This window comes from Gasterosteus aculeatus, chromosome 1, assembly GCF_964276395.1.
Source record: "Gasterosteus aculeatus chromosome 1, fGasAcu3.hap1.1, whole genome shotgun sequence".
NCBI lineage: Eukaryota > Metazoa > Chordata > Actinopteri > Perciformes > Gasterosteidae > Gasterosteus > Gasterosteus aculeatus.
Window position 1 is genome coordinate 1,078,532 of NC_135688.1, and position 21,224 is coordinate 1,099,755.

The 21,224-nt window shown below is 47.4% G+C and overlaps 3 protein-coding genes across 5 annotated transcripts; 2 read left to right on the forward strand and 1 right to left on the reverse strand.

Moving 5' to 3' along the window:
* The first annotated feature begins 691 nt into the window (after positions 1-691).
* On the forward strand, positions 692-4,328 carry LOC120825226 (uncharacterized). Its single transcript, XM_078106271.1, has 7 exons — positions 692-820; positions 1,157-1,678; positions 1,797-1,915; positions 2,009-2,080; positions 2,299-3,063; positions 3,159-3,230; positions 3,682-4,328. Exons 2-7 carry the CDS (start codon positions 1,242-1,244, stop codon positions 4,257-4,259), a joined length of 2,043 nt encoding a protein of 680 aa, XP_077962397.1. The 5' UTR covers positions 692-820; positions 1,157-1,241; the 3' UTR covers positions 4,260-4,328.
* Positions 4,329-4,499: 171 nt separating this feature from the next.
* On the reverse strand, positions 4,500-13,865 carry LOC120825269 (porphobilinogen deaminase). 2 transcript variants are annotated; one of them, XM_078106334.1, is made up of 15 exons: positions 13,601-13,829; positions 11,337-11,673; positions 11,201-11,254; positions 10,726-10,798; positions 9,135-9,184; positions 8,973-9,028; positions 8,512-8,589; positions 8,310-8,387; positions 8,153-8,228; positions 6,796-6,909; positions 6,662-6,700; positions 6,463-6,582; positions 6,323-6,376; positions 5,928-6,014; positions 4,500-5,799 (listed from the first exon to the last, which is right to left on the reverse strand). In XM_078106334.1, exons 2-15 carry the CDS (start codon positions 11,427-11,429, stop codon positions 5,626-5,628), a joined length of 1,146 nt encoding a protein of 381 aa, XP_077962460.1. In that variant the 5' UTR covers positions 11,430-11,673; positions 13,601-13,829; the 3' UTR covers positions 4,500-5,625. The 2 variants fall into 2 exon arrangements, with proteins under 2 accessions (XP_077962460.1, XP_077962464.1); XM_078106338.1 differs by lacking the exon at positions 11,337-11,673 and having other exon boundaries at positions 13,601-13,865.
* A 591-nt stretch (positions 13,866-14,456) lies between these two features.
* Positions 14,457-20,900, forward strand: LOC120825261 (coatomer subunit delta). 2 transcript variants are annotated; one of them, XM_040186795.2, is made up of 10 exons: positions 14,457-15,038; positions 16,130-16,393; positions 17,086-17,265; positions 17,403-17,608; positions 17,690-17,851; positions 18,338-18,503; positions 18,577-18,724; positions 19,013-19,121; positions 19,301-19,505; positions 19,752-20,900. In XM_040186795.2, exons 1-10 carry the CDS (start codon positions 15,036-15,038, stop codon positions 19,839-19,841), a joined length of 1,533 nt encoding a protein of 510 aa, XP_040042729.1. In that variant the 5' UTR covers positions 14,457-15,035; the 3' UTR covers positions 19,842-20,900. The 2 variants fall into 2 exon arrangements, with proteins under 2 accessions (XP_040042729.1, XP_077962436.1); XM_078106310.1 differs by having other exon boundaries at positions 14,644-15,038; positions 17,403-17,851.
* Positions 20,901-21,224: the final 324 nt, after the last annotated feature.

A 21,224-nucleotide genomic window follows, 5' to 3' on the forward strand; every position in this document is an offset into this window, starting at 1 on the left:
TACGCATTATGTCAACATGCTAACATCAGCATGTCGTTACGCATTATGTCAACATGCTAACATCAGCATGTCGTTACGCATTATGTCAACATGCTAACATTAGCATGTTGTTACGCATAATGTTACCATGCTAACATTAGCATGTCGTTACGCATTATGTAAACATGCTAACATCAGCATGTCGTTACGCATTATGTCAACATGCTAACATCAGCATGTCGTTACGCATTATGTCAACATGCTAACATTAGCATGTTGTTACGCATTATGTTACGCATAATGTAACATGCTAACATCATCCAGCATCGGTTATGGCTGCTCCTCGCGTTGCCTCTCCGGCTGCCGCCTCAGTTTTCTTCTTCTTTGGTTCTTGGTACCTGTGAGTGTGTGACTTAAAGTCCAGTAAAGTTCATGAAGAAACTCCTCTCAGTTGCGTGTTCTCTCCCCTCTCGACTCACATGACACAACATGTGGGATTTAAATGTGTGCAGCATAAAGATTATTACTCGCTCACCACGGGAGGAAATACATTTAATGGCAATAAAGAGCAGAAGAGATTCTTTCACGCTGCAGAATGACGGATGGAACTCAGTATTATCGTGTTTTATTTACCGGTTCCCTTTCCCGGTGTAACCATTAGTTCGGTAAACTCCTCGGAACAAACATGACCCCCCTCCTTCAGACCGGTAACCCTGTTGTCAGTTCCGTTCAGCAGATCAGCTGTTGTGATTTAAATATTCAAAACACAGATGGATCACAGTCTGTGATGTCGCGTCTCCAGAGAGGAAAAGCTTCCAGCAGGAAGAGGAAGCTCCTCCGGGTGAGTTTTTGAAACAGTGGATTGGATTTGAAATAACAGCAATGAATGCATGTTTTTTCTACTCAAAGGGAGCTGGAACACACGTGTGGGAGTGATTCTTCATAGTTTTTGCTTTCTTTCTGATAGTTGGGTGCAAAGTTGGTGTTTTTATTTCATAGCAAGGAGAGATTCTACAAAGCGCCAATATACTGTTTCTGTAGAGGTTGAATGAGATTTAATGTATGCTAAGCTAAGACATAAAAGTGGTATTCTCATTGTGATTTTACTCTCAGCAAGACGACAGAAGCATTTCACCCAAAATATACAACTCATTCTTCCCTCTTTGACATGTTGCAGCGAGGCGCTGGGGGAAGGAGTCTGGAGCTGAACAGTTAAAGATATTTATATAATATACATACACATAATATATAAATATCACACCATGTCCAAGACCACCGTTGATGTGAAGACCGAGAGATGCCCCATAGCTCCAGATGGCTACATCCCAAACTCTGTGATCCGCAACTGGTGGAAGAAGGAGAAGCTTCTTCCCCAGACCGACAGCTGGGAGGACTACTTCCCTCGTCTTCTTCTGGAGGACGAAGACACAGTGAACGATCAAGAGGATCTGACCAGATATGAGGTGGTGGTAGATAAAGAAAGGACATGGTACGTGACTGGGTGGGAGACGGAGAGCGAAGATGAGGAAGCAGAGGTGCAGGTAAAGGAGAGAAGAGTCCTCCCCAAGGAGTCCTACTTCGGCCAAACCAAGATCACTCTGCAGAACCTGCAGAGAACATCTGATCACGATGGACAAATAAATATGGAGCCTCGGAGGCGAGAAGTCAGCGACGACACAAGAGGGACGTTGATCTATATGTGAGTAATGCGTTTCCTTTAAAACTGGTCAGTAATGGTTCAGAACTTCTTATGCAAGTTCTACAAGTCCCCACAACAGCTGTGCATTCATGTGCTCCTTCAATACATCCTTTTCTAGATCCACCGGCTGTCAACAAAACGAAGAAGAACGGAAGCTTCACGAACACGTCACACCTCCACTCCAACATCTCAGTGAACAGAGAACATCCAGTTTGATAACCAACAAACTGGACATGAGTAAATGAGACAACCGAGATTAGAGATGGATATCTTCCTGCTCGCTTTATGAACATTAATGTTTCTCATCTTGTAAAATGTTTTCTTCCTCAGTGACTTCGGCAAATTTGGTGCCTCCAGAGGAATGTCCTGTGCCGTCTGTAGATGAGGTCCTTTCAAAGGAAGGTTAGCGTCACTAAAACTACAAGCTCACTCTTAATATTCATTCATGTATGAAGACATTGGGCCTCATGCTACAACAGAATGTTCAAACGCTTTTTGGACAACCCAAATTGTTTTTGTTTTGTGTTTGAAGAATAGAGGCGATTGGATGTCTCAAGCTGGAGGCCGAGCACTCTTTAAATGATATATTCCTTTTTATATTCACCTTTCCATAAGCACAGAATCCAGGATAGACTCATACAAACCACCCGTAGAGGCCCAGAACATGACTCCTCGCCCTCTGAAACTTTCTTCTTCGACGCCAAAAAACCCTCAACCCCAACCCGATCTTGGGCCACATCATCTAAAGCCTCCCCCTCCAGCCTCTGAGGATCCTCAACCACCAACGGACCTTGGGCCACATCATCCAAAGCCTCCAGCCTCTGAGGATCCTCAACCACCAACGGACCTTGGGCCTCATCATCCAAAGCCTCCCCCTCGAAACCCAGAGGATCCTCAACCACCAACGGACCTTGGGCCACATCATCCAAAGCCTCCAGCCTCTGAGGATCCTCAACCACCAACGGACCTTGGGCCTCATCATCCAAAGCCTCCCCCTCGAAACCCAGAGGATCCTCAACCCCAACCGTATCTTGGACCTTCTGAGTTCTCACGAATCAGTGATAAGAGGTTCCTCCTAGCTTCCGCCCAACACAACATTATTGGAAACCAAACACATGCACCCTTGGATGACAAGGTCCTGCAGCTCTACAAGGAATATAAAGCTGGCACCAAAACCTCACTAAACTTTGGAAAACTGTCTACGATCACCGAGCATCTTCTTGCTTCTACGTCCTCCATGGTTCAGGGTAATTTTGGGGCGCTGAAGTCTGATCGGCAGAAGAACCTGTACAATCATCTCCAAGAACTGAAGCTTCATAAACAGATCACACCTCCACTCCAACATCTCAGTGAACAGAGAACATCCACTTTTATAACCAACAACGGTACGAGTAAATAAGACCACCAACATTAGAGATGGAGATCTTCTGCACACTTTATGAACATGTATATTTCTCATTTTGTAACATTTCTTCCTCAGTGACTTCAGTGAGCTCAGAGCCACCAGAGGAATCTCCTCTGCTGTCTCCGGAGGAGGTTCTTTCAAAGCAAGGTTTCTGTCCCAAGACTACAGAGCTCACTCTTTGTATTCATTCAATGTAAAAATACGTTGGGCCCCATGCAAGAACCACGTGTGGCAACCAAATTTTTCATAAGTTAGAAGGGTTTGAGGACAACCAGAGTTTTGCGGGAAGGGAAGCCCGGGAGACCAGATACGACTGGGTTAGGGTTAGGGCAACCCTAAGCCTAGGGGCCCTAAGGGCAGACAGTCACATCTTGCTGCAGTAGAATGAGAGTTTTTCTAAAGGGACCCTGGTGATCAGAGACACTGACACAATTCAATCTAGCAAACTTAAACAAGCAAACCTGGCAAAATTATGAGTGGATGTTTCGGAAAGAAATTCGATACTGTTCCTGCCTGATGGCCAATCCTTCTTATCGTATTTTTAAATCACCACTCGTCATGTATTCTGTGTCTTACATGTACCTTTCCATACCCACAGAACCCAGGATAGCCTCATATATACTACCTAAAGGGACCCCTCGTCCTCTGAAGCTATCTCCAACACCAGTTAACCCTCAACCCCAACCGGACCTTGGACCATGTCATCTGAAAGCTTGCCCTACAAACCCAGAGGATCCTCAACCGGACCTTGGACCATGTCATCTGAAAGCTTGCCCTACAAACCCAGAGGATCCTCAACCGGACCTTGGACCATGTCATCTGAAAGCTTGCCCTACAAACCCAGAGGATCCTCAACTGGACCTTGGACAGCCTGATCGGAGGAAGAACCTGCGCGTTCCTCTCCCCGGCCTCTGCTTTCCACCGTCCACCAGAGGGCTTCCCGTCAAGCCTTCCGATGGCAGACAGCGTGTCACGATCGTCCCGCTGATCTTACCTGCCGAGGCAGCAGCCTACCAGAGGGTGGTGCAGAACATTCGGATGACAGACGCCCCGGACCCTCGGCTGCTTCGGTTCCACCACGTGATCCCGCTGAACGCCCAACAGAACATCTTCACTCTGAATGCCAGTGGCAAGACTCCGTACGGGAGGCTGCAGTTTGACTGGGCGAGGGGATGAGATGAAGCGATGATGCCGCCGGATCTTTAGGTTATTCAGTTGAACAATAAAGCAATCTGATGCGTCATATTTTAGGCTCTAATGTTGATAGATCGCAGATGATCACCAAGAGGCTCCTCAGTGCCTCTCGCATGCTTTGTCATAAAGACGGATAAATTAGAACTTTTTGTTTCCTGCAGATTATTATTTTTTTTTAAGATGTCTGAGCAACAGACAGATGTATGAATAATAACAAACATGGAGTTGTGACAGAGCTTTATTAACGCTTCTGACATTACGTTTTAATTTGACACATCTGAGGCAAAACAAAGACGCAGGTGGAGTCAGAAACATTCTACGTTCATTCATAACTGACATTGAAACTGAAATCAAATAAGGTCGACGCTTCCGCTTTGTCTCAGGAGGTTTAAATTAAACACGATGTACAATAAAGATCTATAAAATAAAAGTAGTACAATATGGCAGCACAGAATGAAGAGGATTTTTTTTCAATTTAAGGCAGAAAAACTCATTGACATGATGAGTAAAACATTATAACTAATTTGTTCCTTTGTAATTTTAAATAAAGTAAAATAACTGGATGAACTACAAAGATGACTTGTGTATTTCTGATTATGAGTGTCTCATAAGTCATTCATCCATATCCGTATAAAATAAACTACAACCTGAGAAAAATGTCATTTAATTATGTGATTTTAAATGTACACCATGAAAAGGTCTATATCTTATATTATGAGACAAAAGACTTAAATAGAAGATATGGATGGTAGAAATTATGCAAATTCATATTTAGGAAACCGAGCAGATGCAGCAGAGTTAAAGAAATGAGTGTGATGTTTTAAGTGTGTTGGTATGAACTACTACACAGAGGACTGAGAACTAAAGATGCGATCAGTGCTTCAATGACACCAGACTCCTTTGACCTCTCAGAACTAGTTCAGTAGTCTATTGTCCGCCGGTCAGTTAGTTTGAGTTGTGACTTTGGTGAATGTGATCTCAGTAACTCAAACCAACCGACTCGTGTGCTCTGAGCGGTTGAATCAGTGTGTTTGTGGATGGAGTCTGGTGTCTCTGCTAAAGTACCTCAAACAATCCCCCGTGAAAACCTCCCGACATGTCGTCTTCAGTCTGGACTGAGTAAACGCGTACACATCGATGTACGACAGCTAAGTGAGGCGACGCCTCTTTGGCACGACGACCTCGGAGGAGGAGGAAACGTTTAAAAGTCTTCGCTGCATCCCGTTTGTTCTGCTGGTGCTACATTTTAAAAGAATGTCATCAAGTTGTCAAGTGATTTATCCTGTGTTCCTCCTCGTGAACGACAGACTACGTGTCGACGAGTCGGACTGCTTTGCCCCCCCCCGGATTATCTGGCGTCGTTGAGCTGCCGGGCCACCGTGAGGATCTCCTTGGCTCCTTTGCTCAGCAGCAGGTTGGCCAGGTCCTCGCCCAGCCGCTCAGCGCCGTCCTGGGCGCCGCCCGGGACCCCGGAGGCCGTGACGCCGACCCGCTGGACCCGCTCGTCCACCGCGTCCGAGCTCTGTTTTTGCGCGCGCACACACAAACACAGTTAAAATGAGGTGCACACACACACAAAAAGTATAAAACAATGACATTTCAGTGATAATGTAACGCTATTGTTGATACACGTCCACGGTCCATCGTTACCTTGTCGTCAGCGGCGACGCTCGTCTGCATCGTGTCCTTCAGGCTGTCCGACCCGTCCAGGCTGAACACGGCCCCCGTCAGGTAGAGCTGCAACAACCGACAAATGACCTTCAGCTCACAGCGTCGGCTCAGGGGTTAAAGGTCACGTCAGAGGAAGACGCCAACGTGGCGTCTCTGTTAGAGACCTTTCAATCAGCGCATAGCCCCGCCTACAGGTTCTCATCCGGTTACATTGTAGAATTGTCATATATTCCCACAACAGTGACTCAGTTTACTGTTAAATCCATCTGGACGTTTGTTCCCGAGTCACCCGTTGTCCAGAGTTCGCCGACGGCTTGACAGGCGCGGCAGTAAGTAATGTGGGCGGAGCTTAGTGTGTGTATGTGGCAGCATACCTGCGAGTTCTTCACTTCAGTGTGTACGGCCACCGGGACGCTGCACCCGCCCTCCTGCAAATGATCAATACATTACAGGATGTACACGGTCAGTGTGTGTGTGTGTGTGTGTGTGTGTGCGTGTGTGTGTGTGAGCGTACCAGCCGTCTGAGGAACGCCCTCTCAGCGATGCAGCGCAGCACGGTCTCTGGGTCATGGAGGACCGACACCATCTCCAGGATGTCGGCGTCTCTGGCCCGAACCTCCACCGCCAGAGCCCCCTGACACACATCGGTACGTGAGCATAGTGTGTGTGTGTGCGCGTGCATGTGTGTGTGTGTGTGTGTGTGTGTGTCTCACCTGGCCCACGGCGTACATGCAGTCCTCAGGCCTTAGGATCTGTTGGGGTGGAAACAAGCAGCTTGACTGTTAGAAGACAGACGTCACAGGCCATGACCCCTGATGACCCCTGGTGACCCCTGGTGACCTCTCACCTGACCGATCCGGTCGTCCCAGCCCATCCTCCTGAGGCCGGCGGCGGCCAGGACGATGGCGGCGTAGTCGTCCTTCTCGTCCAGCTTCTTCAGACGCGTGTTCAGGTTCCCTCGCTGGAGACGGCGACTCAGGGAAAAAAACATGTGCGAGACGAACGTCCGTCCTGGAGTCCAACTTTATATCACATGTCAACGCAAATAATGTTTCATCTACGGGGACAGAAGCTGCTCCATCGATTACCACCGCATTCATCTTGGTTTACAGGAAGTGACCATATAAGGACTGCGGAGGACGTAGAGACGTTGTATACGTCTCTAATAGAGACCTGTCAATCAGTGTGTAGCCCCGCCCTAAAGCTTTGACTCTAAATGGACCATCAGTCACTAAATGAACATCATGCTGTGTTGAAGAAGACTTGAAACTAGAGACTGAGACCATAAACTCATGTTTACAACGTTTACTGAGGGAATAAATCCAGAGAGAAGTAGAGTCATTTCCTCATAGACGTCTATGGGAGCAGAGGAGTCGCCCCCTGCTGGTCACTACAGAGAAGTAGAGTCATTTCCTCATAGACGTCTATGGGAGCAGAGGAGTCGCCCCCTGCTGGTCACTACAGAGAAGTAGAGTCATTTCCTCATAGACGTCTATGGGAGCAGAGGAGTCGCCCCCTGCTGGTCACTACAGAGAAGTAGAGTCATTTCCTCATAGACGTCTATGGGAGCAGAGGAGTCGCCCCCTGCTGGTCACTACAGAGAAGTAGAGTCATTTCCTCATAGACGTCTATGGGAGCAGAGGAGTCGCCCCCTGCTGGTCACTACAGAGAAGTAGAGTCATTTCCTCATAGACGTCTATGGGAGCAGAGGAGTCGCCCCCTGCTGGTCACTACAGAGAAGTAGAGTCATTTCCTCATAGACGTCTATGGGAGCAGAGGAGTCGTCCCCTGCTGGTCACTACAGAGAAGTAGAGTCATTTCCTCATAGACGTCTATGGGAGCAGAGGAGTCGCCCCCTGCTGGTCACTACAGAGAAGTAGAGTCATTTCCTCATAGACGTCTATGGGAGCAGAGGAGTCGCCCCCTGCTGGTCACTACAGAGAAGTAGAGTCATTTCCTCATAGACGTCTATGGGAGCAGAGGAGTCGCCCCCTGCTGGTCACTACAGAGAAGTAGAGTCATTTCCTCATAGACGTCTATGGGAGCAGAGGAGTCGCCCCCTGCTGGTCACTACACAGAATGCAGCTTTAACTCGTGAAGCTTATTTCACTTAAAAAACGCCGTAGCCGGCTGCCTCATTGAAACTGACCTCTTTTGTTTTATTTCCTGTGTTTAAAGAGTCAGAACTAAACGCGAGCGGATACGATGTCTTTGAAGAGCAGCTGGGGGAACCTCTTCTTCAGCTGGGCGGCGCGGCGCAGCGAGCTGGTGCCGATCACGCTGCACAAACATCAAAGGGACGACATCATCAGTGCTTTTCGTACGAGTGGAGAACTCCCAACAGGAGTGGGCGGAGCCTACCTGCTCTCCGGGAGGGTCTCCAGAGTTCTCCCCAGATGTTTGGGGTGAAGAACTACGGCATCATGGGGGTTTTCCCTCCTGGAAGCAAGCAGGAGAATCACAACTAAACACGTTGTCACATCTTAACGCTACACTATCTTATCTCACTTCTTCTGCTGGATCATAGAACTGAATTCCATCTCAATAAAGAGCTCAATCGTACTTCAGCACGGCGCCGATGGTGAACCCAGACGGCAGCGTGGTGGGGAGGTCCTTCAGGGAGTGGACCACCAGGTCAACCCTGTGGGAGTACACACAGTACACGTAGTACACAGAAGTACACAGAGTACATAGTTCCCGCCTTCAGAGCGGACAGCTGCTACTTGTGAGGCTTTGGAGGAAATCAAAAAGGTTCCATGTGAAGAACAGAGAGGAGGCTCTCATGAGGCGAGACGACCTCTGACGACCTCGGACCGAGTCGGCTTCATTTCAGCTCTTCTGTCTCACTTTAAAAGGGACTCTGATGTCTTAGGAGGACAAAGATGTCCCCAGAGGTCTGATGTTTCACACGTCACAGAGTCTTACATCTTGTATTGTCTGCGTACTGAATACTCCATTCTGATTGGCTGGTTCCTGTCACGGTAACTTTATTTTTACTATCAGTATTTGTGTTTATCCACTCACTCGTTCTTCTCCAGAGCGTTCTCCAGCTCCTTGGTGAACAAGCTCTTCTCTCCAATCTGCGTCCGACCAGAAAGCAACACGTTGGTTTCACACCAGCAGCACAATCCCCCCGTTTCTTCCACTTTCTTCAACACGAATAGTTGCGGATTGGTGAAGACTCACCTTTGATAACGCCCTGTCGAGGATGTTGTCTCCGATCGTTGTCATGCCAACTGAAAGACACAACAGGTGTAAACTCTCAGCGATGCGCTGCAGCAGCGATTAGACTGCAACGCAGCAGAGGAGGTGCAGGGGGCGCTGTCGCTCCGACTGCCCACACGCACCAAGGAAAAGAGGTTTATCGAGTTGAACGTGGGAGAGCCGAAAACGTCTGGAAGTATTTCATCAGCGAACCAAACAGCACAACGTCTGCAGAACAGAGTCGTCACCATGGCAACGCAGGAACATTCGTCTTCTCCTCGTGGGTAAGTTGAGCTAACCAAAGTGGCGCTATCCCGTTAGCTTAACGTAAGGCTCACACTTACGAGGACGTTACGTTGAATGCAGAGTAGTAAATGGGTGAATTATTGTAGCTTTAGTCCTTTCGTTCGTTCTGCATAGTGACCGTTAACCTTCACGTGGCGCTCAGGGAGTCTGGAGAACGTCCTCAACACGCTCGTCACCTGCAAAGACTTTGGCTATTTTGAGTTACTTTAAAACCGCATAATACGCATATTTGTATTACTATCTAATGTATTTATTATGATGACTACATTTGTATTAACTTGTTACTCAAATACATTTGAAGTTCAAAATCCAACATGTTGAGTCATCATTTTAATTTGCTTTCTTTGGGGACTAAAAGGACCAAATGCACGAGGCCCTTCGCGAGGAAGAGGCGTAACCATGGCGACATGAAGTGAACGCGCGAGAGATCGGATGGAAATAAACGGCCACACGTTGTAGCCAAAAGGAATAATTGGTTTGTTTGTTTGCGCCACGCTGGTAAACAACCGTTGGATTAGTCGATTACAGAAATAATCATTAGTTGCAGCCCTACAACCAGCAACACGTTATACAAAATAAGAAAATGTTTGTTCAAATATAACTTGAAGCCATTAGCTCATATTGAAAGAGGAACTAGTGGCTTCAAGTTTCACATTTCGTGTTTTCTGCGTTTAGTCTCTCTGGTTTTCCCGCTTTCGTTCTGCTGGTGGTTTGATGTCTGTAAGACGTAAACCGTCATAAAAGGTGTAACCTGTCCCGCCCCTAATAGGCGCAGATGTCAATCAAGTGACTGTTGGCCACGCCCATGCTATCCAGAGGCCGACTCCCAGAACACGACCAGGCCGTTCCACTGCTTCCTGTCACATGTTGCGCCTTAGAGGTATTCTGACCCCTTCACGCACCAAATATATGAGCAAGAGGGTCAAAGGTCAAAGGGGATTCTCACCCCAGGTGTATACTTAATGTCACAGAGCGTCCTCATGCTGGATAAGGAGAGGTTATGATCGGATATGTTCAATTATACCTTTATTTAATAACTATTTTTCCGACGTACCTGTTTTCGTTTCGGCAGGAAGCCGGTGTGACATTTATTATTTATTTTAGTAAATTTGTTTGTGACGTGTTTTTGCATCACGTCCGGTGGTTGCGGCGTTGTGGTCGTCATGGTGACCATCAGTGTTTCGCGTGTGCAGACCTCCACTTAACGACGGATAATCAACATATTTTAAACTGCGCGATCAGGCAGCTCCACCCGAACATGACCCACCTATCTCCAGGGCGAGGTGGGGGTAGAGCTCCTTCAGCTTCTCCACCACGCTGTCCGTCTGGATGCGAGCCAGCTGAGGAAGAGAAGAGGAGAACTTCAGATGGAATCTACCGACTGTCCAGAAGGAGAAGAAGAAAAAAAAGGTTTGACGGCGCGGAGGACGAGCGTTTATCTCAGAGAGACGGCGTGATATCGGAGACACGAGGGTTTAACGTCTAGCACATTAGCAAATATATATACATATGTATATATATATGTAGATATACACATACACACACACACACACACACACACTCTCAGGATTAAACACAAAGCGCACTACAGATTAAAGGTTTTGCAGGATATGAATAGGAAGTGAGATAAGCTCACTATGAAACAGGGTTAGTGAATAAAAGGTAATATGAATATCCATCTAGATGTAAAGGCACTTTTGCCCGACGCGCTGGTGGAGCGATGACATCACGCCGGACCGTACCTGGCTCTTGCGCGTTCCGACCCGGATGACTCGCCGCACCTCGCCGCTGGCGTCCTGCCGGGGGAAAGAGGAGAGTTTAGAGGGGGGAACGCGTGGGAACGAAGGCGTGCGGCTCCGAGCGCTCGGCTGCTCTCACCCTGCTGTACTTGTACGGCCCCTCCATCGTCCCGTGTGCGAGTGTGTGTCTGTGTGTGTGCAGAGAGGAGACTATTGTGTCCGCTGAGGTCATTCAGCCTCAAGATGCCGAACACTGGTCTTTTTTTACAGGACCCTCCTCCTCCTCCTCCTCCTCCTCCTCCTCCAGGAGCTCCACCCTAAGACACCTCTGGTGGCAGCAGATAAGTCTGCTAGCTCACGGAGTCCGTTATAGAACGCAGGGAGGGGCTGAGGTTTGAGGTGCGGTCAAAGGGCTTTTCTTTCCATCACACAGTGCAACAAAGAAAGATATTCAACTGTGTGCAGACTGAACGATCCTAAAAAGAAATAAAACGTTCTAAATCTTTAAATCAACAAAGAACATCTTGACAATATAAACGTACCACAAAAGGAAAGAAATCCAATATAAAATAATAAAAAAAGGTTCTTGGCGTGAATAAATGTGAATGACAATTAAATAAACCAGTTTATAATAATATATTTATAGTGGAGTAACATTTATATAATTATACATTTTATAATATGATACGTATCATAAATACTTATACTAATATATATACACACACACACACACACACACTACTAAATTTGAGATGAGATATTGTACTTTTTGTTTAAAAAAGAAGTTATCAATCAAGACGTATGAATACGTTTAGAAAAGTTGAATCAGTTGATTACTTAACTAGCTTCTTGATTAATCAATTAAAGACTCAATGTTTTTCTGAAACATTTCATTTCATTTATTAAAAATATTTTTGACCAAAGACATTTAAGAGTATGATGTAATTTCTCCAAATTTTTTTTATTTAAAACCAATTAATGACCTAATTAAAAAACTGAGTTAGCCGATTGCTCCAGAACAGGAAGTGGGAGGGGCTTAGCCCAATAGAGCCTCTATAGAAGAGATGTAGCTCAGGTGTTGACCTTTCACCTGCAGCAGAACCCCGAGCGTTCTGCTGGAAACAACGGTTTCAGTACAATGAGAGTTTATGTAGCTTATATTTGTAGTACCCGGATGTACACGTTATTTAGGTTGGGTTCATTATTGCCCGTTTTAGAGTGACAAGCTATCTGTGTTTCAAATTTAGTGAACTTGATACATCGAATCTTAAATCCCAATACAGCTCATACATTCCTGACCGACTTCTATTAGTGCACAAGCCAATGTAGTATGTTTATTTAGGTATGTGTGTGTATATAAGGATACCTTGCATTAATAAAATTCATTTTTGAGTAATTTTCTATGCAGGACTTTGACTTGTAACTTATGGGGGCAAGTTTGTTAAACACTTCCGGCATTGGAAGTGGGCGTGGTCATTGGAAGTGGGATAAAACTGATGAAAGGAGAATAGGTCATATTGTAGTAATTTATCATTTCTATGCATTTAAACCAGGTAAAATATATATGTAGTTCCTAAAAAACTAGTTAGCTCGAGCGTCAGCGAACGGTAGATCTCGCGAGAGTAATGCAAGTTGCTGAGCCAGAGAACTGTCTCAATTAACATGAATTATCTCCGGATTTAAGCCTTTAGAAGACATATAGCTTGTAAAAAGTAAACGGGTCCGATCTTTATTTCATTCGTATTCTACCTTCGTCTAACTCAGATAACCCATTACAGCTGAACTCGGGACCCGCCGTTAGTCTCCCAAGGGGGGCGGGGCCTGCAACCGATAGACCAACCAAAGCCTTGCATAACGTGAGGGGCGGGAACAAGCGACGCTGTCTACTGTGTATCGCTGGAATTGGGCAACGAAAGCTCATGAGACATTTCCGCGTGTTTAATAAGCCGAATGTGAGGATAACTTCAACTCTTCGAAAATTAACCACAATGCTACAGATGCTATTTTACCTTGTGCTGTAAAGTTTAGAATGTAAACAACGGACATGGACGCGGGGCATGTGTCTGAAATTAGATAAAGGCTTCTGCTTACTGAATGTTGGGAAAAAAACACTAGCCTCGCACTTTTATAACCCAACAAATCAACGGAGTTCAAAACTGTAAACGCGAAAGTGAACGCGTTCGTTTTAGCTTTTTCTAGGTCTTGTGTGTGTGTGTCAATGCTCGATCGCCTTTCGTCATTTGTCCAATAGGGAGCCGAGTTCTGAACGAGACGCACGGATGGACCAATCACTGCGCTCCAAATGACGGGCAATGCGGAAGTGTTGCTACGCCGCCCACAGCGAGGCACTGAAGGTGCTTCTCGCGAGGTGGTGGGAAACAAATGTGGTTAAAATGAACCTACCGCAGAACTTGGTTCCCCCGACATGTCGTTGACCCGGATCGCTGCTGCGGTGTCACACGAATCAACTTCGACCCAGAGACCATTAAAAGGTAAACAGGAAATCCTTGAAAGTAGTCCAGGGGTTGCTCTCACGCGCTCCTCTATGAACGAACCCGTGACGTCACCGGACCGGCCGGAGGTCACTTCCTTGTTCCGCCTATCAGCTTCCGTTCAGCTATCAGCCACGGAGCTGATCAAATGACACATCGAAAGAATCAGAGATGTGTATTGCTTAATAATTGAGATTACTGTCTATGGTAGTGCAGCTAAAAGCTGTTTGCTGCTTAGCGTTTAATATCCTTAAATGTTTGATCTAAGTCATTAATTTCCTTTGAGACAAAGTGGAGGAATCTACTGAGAGCTGCTGTCAAGTACATGGAACTTTATGGAGGAATTACTTTAAAAGCTAATATGTGTTAAACATGAAGTTATGTTAACAAAGAGCCTCATCCATCCACTACACTGCCATGAGGAGATCTCAACACAAGGGGTTGAGATCTCAGTCTCTCACACATTGAGGTTTTTCTTTGCGTATCATTGAAAAAGCGCAGTGAAACAAATTAAACATTGTTTTAACTGAAACGAGTTGAGGTTTTTACTCTACATATCATACACTTTAAGTAGTAACATCTGATGACCAAAGAAAGTTACTGAAAACTGATACCAAATTCATGGTGATCAATGAGGACCGATTGTTTTTTCTTTAAAGTTATCCATTACTAAGATATTAAGTGAAACTAAGATGACTTTAGATGTTAAGTGTGTTCATAAAACCATGTAAACTGCGTTCATATTTCCTGCACTGTGTATTTGTCTTGTTGTCCAATGTTATGCACCAGCCGCCATGTCAAGTTCCTCGAGTGTTCGACTTGATCCTGACTCCCGATAAACCAAGTCTGAGTATTTTATTTATTTTTATTCTATCGTCTAATTTGATTGCAACATCCACCATAACAAATCCCAGTATGTGGAACATTTGATAAACGGCTTCGGATTCTTCTGACGAACATAAGAAGAACATCGCACGTGAGCACGCGGGCTGGTGAGTTGTGCACCGTCGCACGACCAGAAACCGAGGAACGAACCGGGGGATCGAACCGGGGGAACCAGCGCCCGTGGGAGCAGCGCGAGGGAACTGTGTTTACGCAACAGGGCCAGCGCGTTCGAGCCTACGTCACCGGTTTCCGCGGTGGGCGGTCCCAGCGGCTCTTCCGGTGGAGACGTGGCTCTGCTCCGCTGCTGCCATATCGACGCTAGCTAGCTAGCTAACAATCACACAACTTGGAAGTCGGCGGAGAATTGGCACCTCGCCGTTCGGGAGTGAGAGGAAAAATCCCCGAGAGTTGGGAGCCACGAGAGACTGAAGATCGTCGCACCGTAGAGAGAGAGACCGAAAATGGTGAGCGGCGAGTGGATACACCAGAAGGTGTTTCCGTGGCTTTTTATCGGGCCTAGACAATTCTCATAACACTGGCTAACCTGGCGGCGAGCTAGGGGCTAGCTAACAGCTAGCTCGGTTGTCCCAAGAGCGAACTAACACGAGAAGATAACGCAGCTCTTCACTGAGCTGACAGCGCTGACATCATAACGAGTTACTTAAACGAAGTGAAGGAACTCTGGTGGCCTCGTACGGAGTCCAAAGACCCGCCGAGAAGGCGGCACCGAGGCTGCGGACGTCGCTGACGTTAACTAGCTTGATGAGCTAGCTTAGCTTCTGTCACTAGCAGAGTCCGAGTTAACGTTACCTGCTGTCATATTGTCTCCAGCCGGGGACAGAACCGACACCGTTCTTTTAACGGAGGCCCACGCAAATAAACATGTGTGTTATAATTAAAGTTAGCCAGGTGTTAAGACGTGTTTTCGGGGCTGTCAACGTCCAGTCGTCGGTCGCCAACATTTGACAAGAAGTTCAGCTTCCATCGCAGTCGACGTCTTTCGTTTGTAACTTCATCCACTGTTGACGTGGAGCGACGTCAGTGAACTAGGGACACAAACAATGTCCTCACAGCGGGATCGGACCTCTGTGCAGGTTGTGGAAACGTAAACGTGTCGTTTCTGTCCACACTTCCGTTGTCTCGCCGACCCCCACTGACCTGTCTGCTGATTTAAAGTTTTACGGTTTTGTGTCTCGACATAAATGCACGCGGTAGACGTGAGGTAATCCGGCGCACATGTGTTCCGTGGTGCAGTTAAGACCATGACCGGTTCCGTGCATCGGTCCTCTTGCACCCGGAGGCTGAAGCGGGTCCAACCGGATCCGTATTTGTTCAACCCTCCGTAGCCGTTTGCTCTAAGACGATATTAAATGTGCGGATGCTTAAAACGTTGGGGGAGATTCTGGGTACTGACCGTTGAGTAGAAAGGAGAAACCGTCCGTGATTTAGTTCCTTCAGCAGTATTACTTGCATTAGCATCTTCAGAACCCGCGATGCGTCGTCTCATTGAAGCTTGCAGGCACTTTGAACGGTCGAGGCTGGTCTCTCCCTGCAGGTGCTGTTGGCAGCGGCGGTGTGCACCAAGGCCGGCAAGGCCATCGTATCGCGGCAGTTTGTGGAAATGACCCGGACGCGCATCGAGGGCCTCCTGGCCGCCTTCCCTAAGCTGATGAACACGGGCAAGCAGCACACCTTTGTGGAAACGGACAGCGTTCGCTACGTGTACCAGCCGCTGGAGAAACTCTACATGGTCCTCATCACCACCAAGAACAGCAACATCCTGGAGGACCTGGAGACGCTCAGACTCTTCTCCCGCGTGGTGAGGACCCTTGGAGCGACGCCGTGCGTCCCGGGGTGGGGGGGGGGTGCGAGCACAGTTAATGAGCTGCACACTACTGGCGTATGAGTGAATGTGAGGTGTTTTACTCTCTGGTGTGTATCCATGGAAGGTCTGTTTGAGAAGGATTGTGGAAAGCAAACAGGAAATACACTTGAAGCTCAAAAGAAACAGCTGGCGGCTGACAATGTGTTTCTGTAAAAACAATAATATACCATTTTATACCATCGTTTATTTCAGATATACATAAAAAATAACTGTCTCACTGTTGTTTTTCATAATTCAGTTATGACGATATGATGTTTTGTGGGTGAAGGAGAAAATAGTGCTGCATACATGTCATGTTAAGTTCATTTTGTAGTCATTATTTGACCAGCTCACTTACACAAACTTGCGCTCCATTGTCACTTTATTTTTGGTTTTCTGCTCCAGTAATCCGTCAACTACTTTTAAGTGTTTCTGTGATTAATAGATGCATTAGAATGTAGATAAAATATGTTTGTTAGAATTACTCAGAGCCGGTATCGACCCGGTTGTTATATATTTAACAGGTGCATTTATGCCCCAAACATGTTTCATCTTGATGATGAAGTTCTGTCAAAGTGCTGCTACTCCTGATCAGTGGAGCCGAGCTTTCAGCCTCTTGAAGCTTGTCCCCTGCCTTGGTTTGCCAGATCCCAGAGTACTGCCGCGTGCTGGAGGAGAGCGAGATATCCGAGCACTGCTTCGACCTGATCTTCGCCTTCGACGAGATCGTGGCGCTCGGCTACAGAGAGAACGTCAACCTGGCTCAGATCCGCACCTTCACAGAGATGGACTCCCACGAGGAGAAGGTGTTCCGCGCCGTCAGAGAGGTGAGCTCGCTGGATTTACCCGCTTCGTCCCCGCTGTAAATGTATCTCGTACGTCTACGCGTGTTTCCTGCCGTTAACGGCTGGCAGCCGGCGTGCAGCGGTGTAAGTGCGTCCCTGTGAACTCTGCCCTGCCACAGACCCAGGAGAGGGAGGCCAAGGCGGAGATGAGGAGGAAGGCCAAGGAGCTGCAGCAGGCCCGGAGGGACGCCGAGCGCTCCGGGAAGAAGGTGCCGGCGTTCGGCGGCTTCGGCAGCGCCGGCATGACCAGCGTCTCCTCGGGCTCCATCATCAGCGACTCCATCATCGAGCCCGAGAAGCCCAAGATGACGCCGGCCGCGGTCCGGTACGCATCAGAGGGCCTCGCCGTGGTTGTGATCGCGGGCGTTTCAGAAGGTGGCGCTCTTTCATCCTCTCTCTCTTCCAGACCCAGTGGACCCAGTAAAGCTCTGAAACTGGGCGCCAAAGGGAAAGAGGTGGACAACTTCGTGGACAAGCTGAAGTCCGAGGGGGAGACCATCATGTCCAACACGGGGAAGAGGAGCTCGGATGTCTCTAAGGCTCTGCCGCCCCCGGTCAACGTGGAGAGGTATGGACACGTTGTCTCTGCCCGCACGCGGCTCGACGCCCATATTTGGTCGTCTGGAAGCACAAAAAAAATCAATTTACTGAAGTGTTACGTCACTATTATGAAACCAAGAAGCCGTAATATGAATTATTGTTACTTATAGGTTCTAAGTTAGTAACTGAACTATGAGCAGGGCGGTTTAATTAACATAATAACTATAAAACATAGATATACAATCATTATAGTTGTAGCACATTACCATTTATATTATTCCTAATGGATTAATACTTTAGTATTATATTCTTTATGTGTATTCTCATGTGATACAATTAGAGATGCACCAATTAAAATGTCCACTCGCTTTCTCTGATTTACGGTCACATGACTGTTGGTCTCTGATGAATCAATCATGATGTCATATTTTCACTAATGAGCTTAATGTGGAGGGGGGCGGGGGGGCTAAGGGGGGTGTCAGATTGCTGAAGCCGCTGTGTGTCTGGTCTCCAGCGTACATCTGCGCGTGGAGGAGAAGATCTCGCTGACCTGCGGCCGTGACGGCGGCCTCCAGAACATGGAGGTGCTCGGCATGATCACGCTCCGGGTCACGGACGACAAGCACGGACGCATCCGCCTCATCGTCAACAACAACGACAACAAAGGGCTGCAGCTGCAGGTACGTCCCGCGCCCTCTGGAGGAGGACGCCTTCTGAGACGGCGGGGGAGTAACGTGCGTCTCCTCCTCTCAGACGCACCCCAACGTGGACAAGAAGCTGTTCTCCGCCGACTCCGTGATCGGCCTGAAGAACCCGGAGAAGTCCTTCCCCCTCAACAACGACGTGGGCGTCCTCAAGTGGAGACTACAGACCACGGACGAGTCCCTCATTCCGCTAACCAGTAAGATCGTCAACCTGAAGAGTCCTTCTCAATTCTATCGTTTCCTTTCTTTAGTCCTATTCTCCGCTGCCTGCACAAAACGCACAATTCAGATCTTTAAGAAAAATACGATTATATCATTTGACAACAACGGCGAACATTTTTACTTTACAGTGCCGGTAACGATGGTCAGTAAACCTTTATTCTCACTACGAGGGTTGATCGGGTTCACGTGACGCGCCGGTCATTCTGCTGCTTTGTGATTGTTTACAGTTGTTTACAGTTTTGTTTGTGACGTCCTCTCCTCAGTAAACTGCTGGCCTTCAGAGAGCGGCGCCGGCTGTGATGTCAATATCGAGTACGAGCTGCAGGAGGACAGCCTGGAGCTCAACGACGTGGTCATCAGCATCCCCGTGCCGTGAGTCCCCCTCGTGTCCCCCTCGTGTCCCCCTCGTGTCCCCCTCGTGTCCCCCTCGCGTCCCCCTCGACGACACACCGAGCGTTCGTCTCACCTGATGAGTTCAGGAACAGTTGGAAAGATAACGATCTGACGGCCGGGATGTAACTGTTCAAACGTTCCCCCCCCCCCCCCTGCAGCGCCGGCGTGGGCGCCCCTCTGATCGGAGACCTGGACGGAGAGTACAAACACGACGGGAGGCGGAGCCTCTTGGAGTGGTGCCTCCCCGTCATCGACGCCAACAACAAGACCGGCAGCCTGGAGTTCAGCATCGCCGGACAGCCCAACGACTTCTTCCCCATCAACGTGTCCTTTGTGTCCAAGCGCAACTACTGCGACATCCAGGTGGGTTTTGTTGTGAAAGGACGATCGCGTCAGTCTGAGTGCTGCGTTTTAGTCCACGCCCACAACGGCTGATCCAATCAGACCAAAGGATTAGTGGATCAAGCGTTTTGATCATGAATGAAATGCAAGTCACTTATCCAGAAAAGTGTGTTTTCAAATTAGGTGAACTTTGATTCCATCCATAAAGATTTATATACAGCAGAAATATTCTTTACGATGACCTTGATGTTCATTTCCTCCCGCCAGGTTACCAAAGCGACATACGTGGACGGCGACGGCCCCGTTAGATTCTCTTCAGAAACCTCCTTCGTTGTCGACAAATATGAAATCCTGTAAAAAAAAATAAATAAAAAAAAGAATTGAAAAAAGAATCCCAGAAAACAACCACAAAAATAAATAAATGACAAACATAAAAACTCCAAATGGGTCCCACAGAAAGATTCCCACCCTGTAAACGATCTCAGAGACCGTACATCGACAGGACTGCGCCAAGCGTCTTCCTGGGGGGGCAGAAGAGCAGCGCTGGAGTGTTTATATGTTTGTATGAGCGGAGCATCTATATATAGAGTTAATTCAACAGGAAACACACGCACACAGAAAACTACACTGGGAGGAGGACTAGAGCAGAGGATGACTGCTGCCTGGGGGGAGGAGCCATGCGGGATGGGGAGGGGCCAGGAGCCGCCGCCGCATCCTTCCGCCGCATGACGACGGTTCACCAACAAACAGCTTCACTTTTTTTTTTTTTTCTCCATAATTCAGCCGCTCGTTAATCGTTAAACTGTCAAAGCTTTGATTTATTGTTTTGTGGAGGAAACACGCGTGTGCGTGTGCATACTGAAGCGTTCCTTTTTCTTTTTTTTCTACTGTATAATTTACCACTAATCTGGGTTATGACATCTGACAGAAATGGTCACCGATTCCTATCTTTTTTTAACCGTTTTTAGCGTAGAACCGTTGCCGCCACTCCTCGTTGTTTAGACGCCATGTTTCCCTCCAGCGATCAGATAGAAGGACTCTGAGGCTTTGAGGCGTCATCAGATCTCAGATCAGAGCGGACGTGGAACTCCAGACGCACAGATCTGGGATCAGAGGCTTAGTGACCCGATGTTTGACCCCCCCTGACCTCCCAGTCATCCTTTACTCATTCTGAAAGTACATCAACATTAATCGATATACAGTTTGTTTTTCATGTTCTTTCATGTTTTTTCTTTTTCTGTTTTTTTCGTTTGTACTCCCCAAGTTTCAATTTAGCAAATGGTTGTGTGGATGTTGGGTTGAAAATGACTAGATTGAGCATTTTTAACTAGATTACTGAAGGGGAATCTTGACATTCCAATGTACAATTAGAAAAAAAAGAATCTTTAATGGAATAAAATGTATTATTGAAAAGTCTCTTTGCTTCTTGTGTTTTTAAAGATACTAAAGCAGCCTTTCAGTTAGTGCTGATGTCGCCCCCTGTGGACTAAAGTGGAAGTGTCTCCTACCTCCCAGAAAACCCTCCGTCCTGGTTCTGGTTCTTCTGGTGTCCCTCTCCCTCCTACGTCCTGGTTCCCACAGAGGAGGAGCTCTGCTCCTGGAGGAAGAGGAGGAGATGCTGCTGTGTTTACTGAAGGAATAAATCAGGAGGTCCGTGTACATTTTGTTTGTAGAAAAGACAAATCCCACAATTTTCTCGATTTAAATCACAACTGGAAGTGGATGCCCGTTTTCTCGTCT

Coding starts and splice junctions, on each gene's coding strand:
- LOC120825226 (XM_078106271.1), top strand. CDS start 1,242: ATGTCCAAGACCACCGTTGATGTGAAGACCGAGAGATGCCCCATAGCT. Junction 1,916..2,008: donor AACCAACAAACTGGACATGA/GTAAATGAGACA, acceptor TTTCTTCCTCAG/TGACTTCGGCAAATTTGGTG. Junction 3,064..3,158: donor CACTTTTATAACCAACAACG/GTACGAGTAAAT, acceptor TTTCTTCCTCAG/TGACTTCAGTGAGCTCAGAG.
- LOC120825269 (XM_078106334.1), bottom strand. CDS start 11,429: ATGACCTCAGCGGACACAATAGTCTCCTCTCTGCACACACACAGACAC. Junction 8,229..8,309: donor GAGACCCTCCCGGAGAGCAG/GTAGGCTCCGCC, acceptor ATGTTTGTGCAG/CGTGATCGGCACCAGCTCGC. Junction 5,800..5,927: donor GCGTCGCCGCTGACGACAAG/GTAACGATGGAC, acceptor GCGCAAAAACAG/AGCTCGGACGCGGTGGACGA.
- LOC120825261 (XM_078106310.1), top strand. Junction 17,852..18,337: donor CCCCCGGTCAACGTGGAGAG/GTATGGACACGT, acceptor TCTGGTCTCCAG/CGTACATCTGCGCGTGGAGG. Junction 18,504..18,576: donor ACAAAGGGCTGCAGCTGCAG/GTACGTCCCGCG, acceptor TCCTCCTCTCAG/ACGCACCCCAACGTGGACAA.